The sequence below is a fragment of the Eschrichtius robustus genome, chromosome 8, assembly GCF_028021215.1.
Source record: "Eschrichtius robustus isolate mEscRob2 chromosome 8, mEscRob2.pri, whole genome shotgun sequence".
Lineage (NCBI taxonomy): Eukaryota > Metazoa > Chordata > Mammalia > Artiodactyla > Eschrichtiidae > Eschrichtius > Eschrichtius robustus.
Window position 1 is genome coordinate 9,785,965 of NC_090831.1, and position 13,960 is coordinate 9,799,924.

General features: G+C 42.1%; 1 protein-coding gene across 1 annotated transcript in view; it reads right to left on the minus strand.

The window, feature by feature from the left end:
• Positions 1-13,960, minus strand: part of OGDH (oxoglutarate dehydrogenase) — a 76,653-nt gene extending 62,693 nt beyond the window's left edge. Inside the window, exons 1-2 of the mRNA XM_068550289.1 lie at positions 13,892-13,960; positions 337-585 (exon numbers count right to left, since the gene is read on the minus strand). Of these exons, the coding sequence (XP_068406390.1) occupies positions 337-558 (222 nt within the window). The 5' untranslated portion in view covers positions 559-585; positions 13,892-13,960. The remainder of the gene's footprint in view (positions 1-336; positions 586-13,891) is intronic.

A 13,960-nucleotide genomic window follows, 5' to 3' on the forward strand; every position in this document is an offset into this window, starting at 1 on the left:
TCACCATCCTGCAGCAGCCTTGGTGAGAGCCTGGGAGTGGTGCAAGTGCTTCTCTACATCCTTGCCGGTTTAACACGTTGGCTGTTCCAGGGAGCAAGGCCTTGAGCGCTCCGCACACGGAGAGAGGGACACGCCCCTCCAGAGAAGGCGGTTCCAGTTGGGCCTGGTGTGATGGCCGAGTTGGGCTGACGGAGAGAACTCGGGTCGGTGGGGCTTCCAGCCACCTGCCTGCCTTCCTTCTCGACGGTCCTCAGAACACATGCACTTACCTGGACGGCCAGCCACCATCGGCCAAGACTCCAAACACACGAAGACACCTGCTCCTCTGAGCCTTACCTTGTGTACACTTTTGGGGTTTTCCAACCAAGCATAGTACATTTCCTCCACATAGTTCGAACTAGTCCCGCTGAGGAAGGGCTCCGCAGCAACGGGGGCAGTATAGCACCGGATCTGCCCAAACGTCCTAGCTGCTGCTGGTCTGTTTTGTGAAAATGTCTTCACAGTCTGGGAAGCCGTCAATGGCCTCAACTTAGCAGCACAAGTCCTTAAGTGAAACATTCTTGTCCTGAAGTCTCTCACGACTGTCTGCACCAAAAAAAGAAAGAAAAGTTAGAAAGAGCATTGTAGCAGACAAGGCTACTGGGGGAAAACCTCGCAGACTGTGGCTGGAGGAGAAAGACCCTGTAAATGCATTTGTGGCCGCGTGCCCTGCTTCAGAGAGCACGACACAGCAGGAGGTAGTCAAACTGACCAATCTTCTATGTACAGGGCCTGTGCTCGACATGGGGAGGAGAGAACACAGCTGCAGAGGTTATGGTCTTCGCCTGCAAGTTTCAATCTAGTTTGAGGGATACGATATATCATGATAAATATGTGACGCCCTGTAAGTTTATACGTTGTATAAAACAATTATAGGAAAAGGCAACAAAGATTAATTAATGATTAGATTAATATTAATTGTAAAATGACAAAGATACTTTCTAATCTATCTGGAGACTACCGAGTACCCGCTGGACTCACGGTATTCTGGAGAACACGGAGACATTGGAAAATTATTTTGCTCACCCTCAAATAATTTATCTTTGAGCAGCAAAAAAAAAAAAATGTAAAAAATTAAAACTTACAGCGACAGCACTGAGTGCTTGAGAGGCACAGAAAATGCCAAAAGAACTCCATGGGAGAACCCAGTCCTCCCAGGTGTCCCTTTCCAGCGGCTGGGAAAGCTTGGGGACGGGCGTGGAGGACAGGGGGGATTCAGCTCTGGAGAGGCGGGGACGGCAGGCATTCTAAATATAAGAATCAGGAGGAGGAAAGACAGAGAGGTGGAAAGGTGCGAAGAACACAGAGGAGGAGCAAGAATCGTCTTGTCTGCAGGAGAGGTGGACTTGCTGGACAGCCGGGGTGCTGACCCCCGTTCCCTAAGACTGGGAGCGGGAGGAGGGCTGACAGCGAGGGAGCGGGCTCCGCAAGAGGAAGGCAGCAAGGACCACAGAAGCGTCTACCTACCTTGGGGCGCTCTATGGTCATCAACTTGACATGTTAGACTCTTCACGAACCCCACCAACTCCCTAGAAGGCAGGCGCTAGTTCTTGTTTTACAGGTCACCTTTCTGAGTTTAAGTTTTCCCCAAGGTTGAATGGACCTTGAGTTTGAGGATTGTAATTTTACTAAATCTAGTATGTAACTCTATCTACACTAGCCATTTTACAAAAGCAGCTGATGCACCCACCAGACCATGAAAGAGTTTAGACTGTCCCCGGAGGGGTCTTGAACCACTTCCAAGCATCTTCCAAGTCAGAATCCAGATGCCTCCGGGAAGAGACCCAGTCAGGAAGGGATAAGGACACTGTGCAGTTCCTCTCCCCATAAAAATCCCGGCACCTTCCCGTCAAAGCGAGAGAGGCTGTGGGAGGGGAAGGGAGCCCCAGGGCAGGGGCGAGGCTCACCACAGCCCTCTGCCCTGAGATACGGTGCCTGCTGGCCTAACACTTGGTTGCCCTTAAATCTGCCTTGAAGCAAGTGCCCTGGCTGTAAAGTTGGAATTACACCCCACCTCCACTCCTGCCTGAAGGAAATCCCAGCTCTGAGACATGCTGAGAACTATACCCAGAAATAAATGTTACATAAACTATCCTCTACACTGTTTATAAGAACCCTTCCTCTTAAGCCAAATATGATCAGAATACGCATAAAGGACACTGACAGAGAGTGTGTCTGGCCTGTTCTGCGGCTCAGAAAAGACAGGTCAGCAAAAGGGAAAAGCGGAACAGGTACTTTAAGAACAAACTAAACAACAAACAAAAACTTGCTCCTTAAAAATTAGAGATGAACAAGCCTATATTTTGCTATAGAATGCCATCTTAACTCCTTTTCTTTTTAACCTTAAGTAACTTCAGTAGTTCTTCCTACCTCCAGCTATACTCCCATTTTCTCTAATGGGCAGACAAAGAAAGACACTGATGGCAAAAATACTACTACTGCTGCTTTCCACGTTAATTTTTAGGCAGCTTGAAACACTCGATGGCCTCTGAGTTGGGGTTTTCTCCTAGAACACGGCAGTATCATCACCTCCAGTAACTGTCATTACTCAGTTGCTGCGATACCCAATTAACAGGCACCACACTGACAGGCACAAAACTGCTTGTTTCATGTGTTCTTCCCAATGCAGTCCTTCCAATATGATACTATGAACAAACCACGTTACCTAGCTATCTACAGTCACCGAATCTGACAAATAGCTCAGTGTTGCCGAGCACCATTACTAGCAATTTCCAAACTTCCCTTAAGATGACTCATCGGAACACCTGCCCTTCAGCAGATGGCTCAACATCCCCAGCCTCCACCCCGGGAAGACCAGGAACAGCTGTTCTCTATCCACGATCTGATGGACCCACAGAGCAGACAGCAGGTATATACATTTCAGATTTTGGTAGGTTCAGATTCCATGCTTCCAATTCCAGAGTCAACATTATGAATAGTGCACCATTTTTGGTAGAAACATTGAATTGTTCACTTTCATGAAAGCTTCGGGTTGTCCAAAAAGTCCAAGTGTTCTGACTTGTGGTTTAGAACAATATTTCTACTTGACAAGGGGGCCAAAAATTCTCAATGGGGAAAGAATAGTCTTTTCAACAGATGGTGCTGGGGCAACGGGAGATCCACATGTGAAAAAATGAAGTTTGGACCCCTGTCTCACACCATATACAAAATTAACTCAAAATGGACCGAAGACCTAAATGTAAGAGCTAAAACTGTAAGACTCTTCGAAGTTTTATAACTTCCAAGTTAAAATGGAGTAAATCTTCATAGCCTTGAGACAAACAACGTGTCTTAGTTAGGACACCAGAAGGACAAACAACAAAAAAAATAGACAAACTGGACTTCATCCAAATAAAAACTTTCGTGCTTCAAAGGACACCATCAAAAAAGAGAAGACAGTCTAAGAGTAAAAGGAATATTTGCAAATCATACAGCTGATAAGAACTCTTATAATTCAATAATGAAAATAAAAATAACCCAATCAAAAAATTGCCAAAAGTGACTTCCCTGGTGGCGCAGTGGTTAAGACTCCACGCTCCCAACGCAGGGGGGCCCGGGTTCGATCCCTGGTCAGGGAACTGGACCCCACATGACGCAACTAAGAGTTTGCGTGCCGCATGCAGCACAACTAGGAGCCCTCGTGCCACAACTAGGACACGACGCAGCCAAATAAATAAATTGATTAATTTTTAAAAAATTGTCAAAGGATACAAACAGACATTTTCCCAAAGAAGACACACAAATGACCAATAAGCACATTAAAAGATACTCAACATCATTAGTCATTAGGGAAAAAAATGCAAATCAAAACCACAACAAGATACCACATCATGCCCACTAGATTAGATACAATCAATACAAGCAAGTGTTGGAGAGAACATGAAGAATTTAGAACCCTCATACAATTCTGGTGGGAATGTAAGCTGGTGCAGTCACTTTGGAAAACAGTTTGGCAGTTCCTCAAAAAGTTAAACATAGAATTACCATATGACTCAGCAACTCCACTCCTAGGTATACAACCAAGAAAAACAAAAACATACGTCCACACAAGACCTTGCACACGGATGTTCACTGTAGCATTATACAAGCCAAAAAGTGGAAACAACTCAAATGTCCATCAACTGATCAATGGGTATTCAGAATGTGGTATAGCCATACCATGTAATAGTATTAGGCAATGTATAGGAATGAAATACTGACATCTCTTGCAACATAGATGAACTTTGAAACTTTTAAGTGAAAACAGTCATTCACACACAAAAAACACAAAATGTTGTATGACTTCATTTATATGAAGATGTTCAAAAGAGGCAAATTGATACAGACAGAAAGCCCAGGACTGGGGATAGCAAGGATAAGACATGACAACTAATGGGTATGGTGGTTTTTTTTTTTTTTTTTTGGGCGGGGGCGGGGAATGAAAATGTTCTAAAACTATTGATAGATAATGCTGATGGTTTCACAACCTTCTGACATACTGTAAAATGTTAAATTGTACAATTTAAATGGGTGAATTGTATGGTATATGAATTATACCTCAATAAAGTTTTTTGCTTTTAAATGTTTGTGAACAGATTTGCCCAAACCTAAACTTTATTTTTTATTTTTTTGCCACACCGCGCGGCATGTGGGATCCTAGTTCCCCAACCAGGGATCGAACCCGCGCCCCCTTGCAGTGGAAGCATGGAGTCCCAACCACTGGACCACCAGGGAAGCCCCTCAATAAAGTTGTTTTTAAAAAAGTCTAAGAAGAAACATAAACGAGCCTATCCCTGTCAATAAAGTACACAAAGTGACACTATCTGTAACCCATTAATTTCAAGATGCAAGTATAAATCTATACATTTGAGAAAAATAACATTGAAAAACCCCCCAAAACCAAAGCAAAATTTGTTTTTAAGGGTTCAGTGCTCTGTCCTTAGGAAAATAAAACAGAACTTTATCTGTGCCTGGACATTCCCCAGTCAGGCAGCACACACCTTACCCAAGGCCACCTCCCCATTCACAGGATGAGGAGATAAACTGACTCTCGAAGTCTACCACCCTCATGCTGGCTAGGCAGAGGAGTAATTAAAGAGGCAAAAACAGCCTGGGCAACTTCTCAGGACATGAGTCTTTTAGGGAAAAACACATGCATCATTAAATGATTGTTACCATTGTGTGTCGCCTAAGAACCATTTTTAAAAAACTTACCTTGAGAGGTTTTTTGTTTTTTGTTTTTGGTTTTGTTTTGGACGCATTAAGATTTTCATGATGAAACAAGAAAACAATGCTTACTACATACCTATGGCTGTTAATCCATTATTCTAGTTTTAGCAGTGATACAAAGACATTACGTACAGAGAGAGCACAAGTACCAATTTTCTCTTACTGGTTGAGAATCTCAAGAGGATGCAACGTCTTTCACTTGTGATGCCTCATCAAACATAAACTGAGGGGTTGAGAGGTAGTGCAGAGTACGCTTAAACTACAAAGGTATTTTGCCATTATTAGACAGAAACGGCGGTTGAGCCTGCAGGGCAAACAGGCAGAGTGACTCTTCCTTGCTGTGTGAGCCTTAAATGTGTCACTTGATCTGTGTTCAGTTTCCTTTGCCATAAAGTGAAGGAAGCAATCACTTCTGCTCCCTCAATGTTTTTTGTAACTATGATACAAACATGAAAGAACTTTGCACACTTTAAAAGTACTTTTATGGGACTTCCCTGGTGGCACAGTGGTTAAGAATCCGCCTGCCAATGCAGGGGACACGGGTTCCAACCCTGGTCCGGGAAGATCCCACATGCCGCGGAGCAACTAAGCCTGTGCGCCACAACTACTGAGACTGCACTCTAGAGCCTGCGAGCCACAACCACCGAGCCCACGTGCCACAACTCCTGAAGCCCGCGTGCCTAGAGCCCGTGCTCCACAACAAGAGAAGCCACCGCAATGCGAAGCCTGCGCATCGCAACGAAGAGTAGCCCCCACTCACTGCAACTAGAGAAAGCCCACGAGCAGTAACGAAGACCCAACACAGCCAAAAATAAATAAATTTATTTTTTTAAAAAAAGTATTTTTATGACTAAAGGACTACAACCTACCAGAAAAAAAAAACAAAAAACCCACTCCACAACTAATGATATGTCTTAAAAAGCTGAAGTTCCCAAGGTAAAACTAAACAGAAGTAAATTTGGAGTGGGTAGCTGACCAGATTGCTGGGGGGGCACTTCCACCTCTGAAGTGGGAACCCCAAACAAGCTTCAGTGCATGGGTCTGAAGACTGATCCATCCTTCCCAGACCAGCACTGTGTTACCAAAGGTGCCCTGACTGCAGTGGTGTATGGTATAAGTAAACAGGCACTTTTTAAAGGTGTTGGTTAAAGTAGAAATTATTAAATTTTTATGGAAAGCAAGGACACTTGTCAATATTTATTAAAAATTTAAAAAGCACATACAGGACTTCTGTTTCCCACTAAATGCAGCTAAAAACATGAGATGCTTCATTTAACACAAAACAAAACAAAAGACTCTGAAAGGTGGAGAGGAGACAGACTGGGAAGGGACTTCAGGGACCAAAAAGACTGAGCATTGAGTTCTCGGTTTTCCTTCTGCCTCATATATTCCAGGCTAGGTTCTGAAGAAGCTGGTAACCCAGAAATACCAACTAATGTAGACCCAAAAAAAAGCTGCAGTAAAAGTCTGCCCTCTCTGGCCAAAGGACCAGGAATGGGGCAGCCTAGCAGGACAGAATATTTTTAGACAATAACCACTCTACTGCAACCAACCCCACAGAAACACTGTGGCCCACTCCCACTCCACCTGGTAGTGTCAGAGGAGATCAGGGACTTCCATCCCCACCCCAACTATCTAGGAGGGAGCCTGGATTCTACACTCGCCCAGCAGTAACAGGGCAGCACCTCTGCCTTCCCAGGCAGGGTGGAATCACAAAGGTGTAATTGGGAAATTACACCCACACAGCAGTAACAAGGAGTCCCTGCCCACAGACACCAAGGAGGCCAGGTGAGGAGCCTCCACCTCCATAACCAGGCAGCACCTCCTACCCCCCCGGCAGTGTCAGAGGAAGCTCACCAACACCAAGATGACACAGATGTTAGAATTATCTGGCAAAGATTTTCAAAGAGCCAGCATCAAAATGCTTCCACAAGCAACTAGGAACATGCTTGAAACAAATGAAAGTAGAAAGCCTCAGTAAAGAAAAAGAAGATATAAAGAAGAACCAAATGGAAATTTCAGAACTGAAAATTACAATAACCAGAATAAAAAACTTGATGGATAGGTTAAACTGAAGAAAGAAGAAACAGTGAACGTGAACATGAACAAACATGAACAAAAGGAATTTCGCAATCTGAACAGAGAAAACAGACTGGGGAAAAAAAAAAAAGAACAGGACCTCAGGAACATGTGAGACTATAACAAAAGACCTAATGCTGAATATAAATGTCATCAGAATCTCAGGAGGAGCAGAAAGAGGAAGGGGCTGAAAACGTATTCAAACAATGGCTGAAAACTCCCCAAATTTGGCAAAAAGACATAAACCTATAGATTCAAGAAGCTTAGAGAACCCCAAACAAAATAAACCCAAAGCAATCCACTCCAAGACCCATCACAAGCTTTTGAAAACTACAAACAACTTGAATAGCATATTTCTCACCAGAAACTATGGAGGCCAGGAGAAAGTGGCATTAACACTTTTCAAGTGTTGAAGGAAAACAACTGTTAATCCAGAATCCTATATCCAGCAAAAATATCCTTCAGGAACAAAAGGGGAATAAAGATCTTCTTAGATGAAGAAAAACTAAAAAAATCTGCTGCCAGAAGACCTACCCAAAATGAATGGCTAAAGGAAATCCTGTAAACAGAAAGTAAATGATAAAAGGAATCCTGCAACATCATGAAGAAAGAAAGAACAACAGAAAGACAATATATGGGTAAATATAATTTCCTTTTCCTCTAGAAATCTTCTAAATGATGTGTGATTGATGAAGCAAAAATTTCAACACATCTGATGTGGTTCTAATGATATGTCCGTAAAGGAAATATTTAACACATTACTGACTGGGGGATTTTTGCAGAAACTAACGTCTGTGGCCGTGATATGTCTCCAGTCAAAAATGTGTTAAAAGACAATTTTAAGTGGAGTAGGGTAAAGTGATGTAAACAGAGATATGGTTTCTATACTTCATTCAAACTGATAAAATGATGACACCAGTATACTGTGATAAACTATGTATATATAATACCTAGACAACCACTAAAAAAGCTACACAAACAATATACTCAAAAACACTACATATAAATAAAAGCAGAATTTAAAAATGTGTTCAAGTAACCCACAAGAAGTCAAGATAAAGAAAGCAGAGGAACAAAAAACAAAAAAGGAAGTAAAGGATAAAATGGCAGACTTAAGTCCTAACACATCAATAATTACTTGATATGTTATGTAAATGACCTAAATACACCAATTAGAAAACAGAGATTGGCAGAATGGATAAAACAACAGGATCCAATAATATAAGAAACTTCAAATGTAACAATACAGGAAGGTTGGAAGTGAAAGGATGAAAAATTATATACCATGAAAACATTAATCAAAGGAAAGCAGGAGGACTATATTATTATCAGATAAGGTAGACATCAGAGCAAAGAAAATTACCAGACACAGAGATACTAATGACAAACGGTTAATCCACTAAGAGGATATAGCTATTCTAAATGTGTATGCACCAAACAACATAATTGCAAAATATGTGAATCAAACCAATAAAAGAGAAAGGAGAAAAAGACAAACCTACAATTATAGTTGGAAACTTCAACACCCCTTTCAACAAGAGATGGAAAAGCTAGACATGAGGTCAGCAAGGATACAGAGAAACTCAACGAAAGTACAAACTACCACAACTCACCCAATTTGAAATAACTATTAAAGAAATTTCATATGTAATTTAAAAGCTCCCGATAAAGTAATTTCCAGGGAATTCCCTGGTGGTCCAGTGGTTAGGACTCTGCACTTCCACTGCAGGGGTCACGGGTTCGATCCCTGGTTGGGAAACTAAGATCCCGCAAGCCATGCAGTGCAGGAAGAAAAAAAAAAAAAAGAAAACGTTATTTCCAGGCCCTGATGGTTTCACTACAGAATCCTATCAAATGTTTAAAGATTAATTAACTCCAATTCTACAAAATCTCTTCCAGAAAATACAAGGAGGAGAACTTACCAATTCATTTCATGAAGCTAATATGTCCCTGAAATGAAATCCAGACAAAGATAGAAAAAAGAAAAAGGAAAAAAAAGCTTTAAACTCATATTCCTCATGAATACAGATGCAAATAAATAAATAAATAACCTTGACAAAATTTAGCGAATAGAATTAAGCAATATACAAATACAATTATACACCATGACCTAACGGGGTTTATTCCAGGGATGCAAGGCTAGTTCAATATTCAAAAAACAATGTAATCTACCATACTGACAGGCTAGAGAAGAAAAATCACATGCTCATATCAATAGATGCAGATAAGCACTTGATAAAATTCAACAACCATGATAAAAACTCTCAGAAAAGTAGGAATAAAGGGGACCTTTAACTTAATATAAAGCATCCACAAAAGCCTACAGCAAACACATACTTAATGGTGAAAGACTGAACGCATCTTTTTAAAACTGGGAGCAATGTAAGGATGTCCACTCTCATCCCTACTACTCAGCGTAGTACTGAGAGTTGCAGCCAGTGCAATAAGGCAAGAAAAGGAACTAAAAAGCATATGTAACAGAGAGTAAAAAATAAAACTACTACTATCTGCAGATAACATGATTATCTATGACAAAATCTCAAGGAATCTACAAAAACACTCATAGAACTAATAAGTGAATTCAGCAGGGTCACAGGATACAAGATAAATATACAAAAAACAACTGTATTTCTACAAACTATCAACAGACACATGACAACAAAAAATTTTTTTAAAGGAAATAGTATAAGTCTAACAAAACATGTACAGGACTTGTATGCCAAAAACTAGAAAACACTGATGAAGGAAGGAAAAAACCTAAATAAATAGACATACCTTGTTTAAGGATTGGAAGATTGAACATAGTAAAGAAGTTATCTCCAAATTGATAAACAACTTTAACACAATTCCTATCAAAATCCCAGCAAGAATTTTTATAGATATAGGCAAGATTATGCTAAAATTTATATGGGAAGGCGAAGGAATTAGATCAGCTGAAACAATTTTGAAAAAGAATAATGAAGTGGGAAGAACCAATCTACTTAATTTCAAGATTTATTATGTAGCTGCAATAATCAAGACTTGTGGTACTGATGGTGAAATAGACAAAAAGACCAATGGAACAGAATAGAGAACTCTAGAACAGACCCACACAAGCACAACCAACTGATTTTTGACAAAAGAGCAAAAGCAGTTCAATGGAGAAAGAACAGTCTTTTCAACAAATGCTGCTGGTTGGATACCTATGGGGAGGGAAAAGAAAAGAAAGAAACCACTCAAACTAGACTTCACACCTTATACAGAAATCAACTCAAAATGGATTATAGATTTAAATGTACAATACAAAACTATAAAACTTTTAGAAAAGTATGTAAGAGAAACTAGAGCCAGGCAAAGAGTTCTTAACTTGACACTAAAAGCACAACACATAAAAGACAAAATTCATAAACAGGACTTGATCAAAATTAAAAGCTTTTGCTCTGCAAAAGATACTGTTAAGAAGATGAAAAGACAAGCTACAGACTAGAGAAAATATCTGCAAACCACATATCCAGGAAAGGACTAGAATGTATAAGAAATTCTCAAAATGAAACATTAAAAAAGACAAATGATCCAATTACAAAATGGGCAAAAGATATGAAGAGGTATTTCACTGAAGAGGATATACCCATGGCAAATAAACACATGAAAAGACATTCAATAACACTAGACATCAGGGAAATGCAAATTAAAACCACAATCACTACACATCTATTAGAATGGCTAAAATTTTAGAAAATGGTAACATCACCAAACTCTGGCAAGAATAATGGAGAAACTGGGTCACAAATACATTACTGGTGGGAATGTAAAATGGTACAGTCACTCTGGAAAACTGTTCGTCTATTTCTAAAAAAAAAAAAAAAAAACTAAACATGCAACTACCATATGACCTAGTGATTACACTCCTGGACATTTACCTCAGAGAAATGAAAACTTATGTTTACATAAAAACCTGTATATAAATGTTTATAACAGCTTAATAGCCAAAGAATGGAAACAATCCAGACGTCCTTCAATGGTTGGAGAGTTAAATCAACTGTGGTACGTCAATAGCCTGGACGCATAAAAAGGAACAAACTGCTGACACAGACAACACCCTGCATGCATTTACAGAGAATTACGCTTAGTGAAAAAAGCCATCCCCAAAAGGTTACTTACTGTATGAGTCTCCTTATGCAACGTTCCTGACACGTCAAAATTACGGAAATGGAAAACAGATTAGTGGTTGCCAGAAGCTAAGGAATTGGAAGCAGGATGGAAGTGCGTATGGCCATAAAAAGGTAACAGGAGGGATGCTTGTGGTGATAGAAATGTTCTCCATTTTGACTGTTACCAATGTCAATACCTGGTTGTGACATAATACTGTAGTTTTTGTAAAATGTTATCATTTGAGAAAAGTGGGTAAAGGGACACTGAGGCCTCTCTGTACCATTTGTTATAACTGCATATAATAGATTTGCATGTACAATTTCTCAAAATTATACCATTCTAAAATAAATTTCTCAATAATTGTACAATTATCCCAAAATAAAACTACCTAAAAATTTTAATGGAGATGATACAGTACTTTCGTCAAATGGGGCAGTGAGGAGTAAGACTGATTAAAAGCAGATGTGATGGGAACATATGTATATGTATAACTGATTCACTTTGTTATAAAGCAGAAACTAACACACCATTGTAAAGCAATTATACTCCAATAAAGATGTTTAAAAAAAAAAAAAAAGCAGATGTGATACACATAGATGTATATACAAGATATACATGTAATAAACACGGTAAATATTTCACATTTAATAAACTGTGCATTCAAATTTAAATGAAATCAACAGAAATTCATATTTCTGAAATTAAAGTTAGTCTTTAAAAGTAACTGAATTTTGGGACTTCCCCAGCAGTCCAGTGGTTAAGACTCTGTGCTTCCATTGCAGGGGGTGCGGGGTTGGATCCCGGATCCCGCATGCTGAAATCTGGTGATGGCTGCATACTGTAAACACACTACAAACCACTGAACTGCATACTTGAAAGAGTGAATTGTATGATACGTGAATTGTATCTCAATAAAGCTGTTAAGGAAGAAAAAAGTACTCGAAACGTGGAAAGTGCTCTCAAAAATATAATCAGGATACTCTGATATTTCTCCAACTTTCAAGAGCTAGTCCTCAGCTAATACGCAAAGCTAGAATAATAGTATTATATATTTTCATACCGCGCAGGTCTTGCACAAAAATCTGTGCGGTTGGACTGCTGCACGTCCTGACACAGTGCAAACAAGGCTTCATCTCAGGCGATTCATCCTAAAGCTGCTCAGAGCAGTGTACCTGGAAGTGGGCCTCTAGTCCCTGCTTCAAAGCGCAGGCCTGCAGAACAAGGCACAGAGAAACCCCAAGACAGAGTTCACACCTCAGGCCTGAGTCATCTGTTCTGGGCGAAAAGCAGAGATAGCAGTTTCTTATCTACTCAGTGTCTCGCTACAGGTTTTCTACTAAGTCTCCGTACCCAACTTACACTGACATCAGGTAAAAGGGAAAAGGTACACTAGTGTGTTCCTCGAGGAAATGCACTTCATCTCAGCATGAGCTATCAAACCCCTGGAAGAAAGAAGAGTATGGTGGCGTACTGAGTACGGTAGGGTACTGCAGGGTATTCTACTCATCAAGGTTGTCACCCCAAAGAGCTCACATAGAGGATAGATACCGAGGGTGCTGAGTATGGAGAGATCCTGAGTATATGGGTACAGAGTACGGTAGGGTGCGGCAAAGTAATCCACTCATCAAGGGCGTCACGCTGAGGAGCACGGAGAGAATGGGTACGGTGCCTGCTGAGCACAGCAGAGATACTGAGTAAGGTAAATGCTGCGGGGTAATCCACTCAAGGGTTCACCCCAGGAGACGGCAGGGAGGATGGATATAGGGGGTACTGAACACAGAGGATACTGAGGGGTAATCCGCTCCTCAAGGGAGTCACCCCAAGAAACACAGGGAGGATTAGTACGGTGGGGTACTGAAAAAGTGGGGGTACTGCGGGGTAATCCGTTCCTCAAGGGTTCACCCCAGGAACGAAGGATCAGCCCGGACAGAAGCCGACCAGCGTCTCCGCGCTCTGGAAAGGGAGGACTGCCCACAATTCGCAGCCGCTTCTTCAAGGGCGTGCCACCCTTCCATCCGTCCGGGCGCGGAGAGGACACTGCCGGGCGACTCCCACGTGACGCCTCCTCGACCTTGGGGGTCACCCGCGCCGCGGCGCCCATTCCCTCACATCCGCCGCGCGGCCCACCCCCTGCCCGCTCCAGCCAATGGAGCGCCGCTCCGCGCCCCGCGCGACCTCTGCGCACGCCCGCACCCGCCAATCTCCGCCCGCCAGGAGGCGCCCGCCGCGCCATTGGCTGCCACGCCCGTCTGTCAGGCCCCGTCCCACCCACCTATCCCCGTCAGCCCCGCTCCAGCCAGCTTCACTCCCTGTCACCGGGGCGCCGGCCACAACGAGGGCGCGGCGGCCTTGCCCCCGCCGCGACCCCCGCCTCCTGCCCGACCGGCGCGGAGCCTCCCAAATCCGGCCGATCCCGGCTGCAGCCCGAGCCTACCTGTCTCCAGCTCAGCTCCACCCGAATGAGGCGCCGACACCCCACTCCGGGGCACCAAACTCTCGGCCC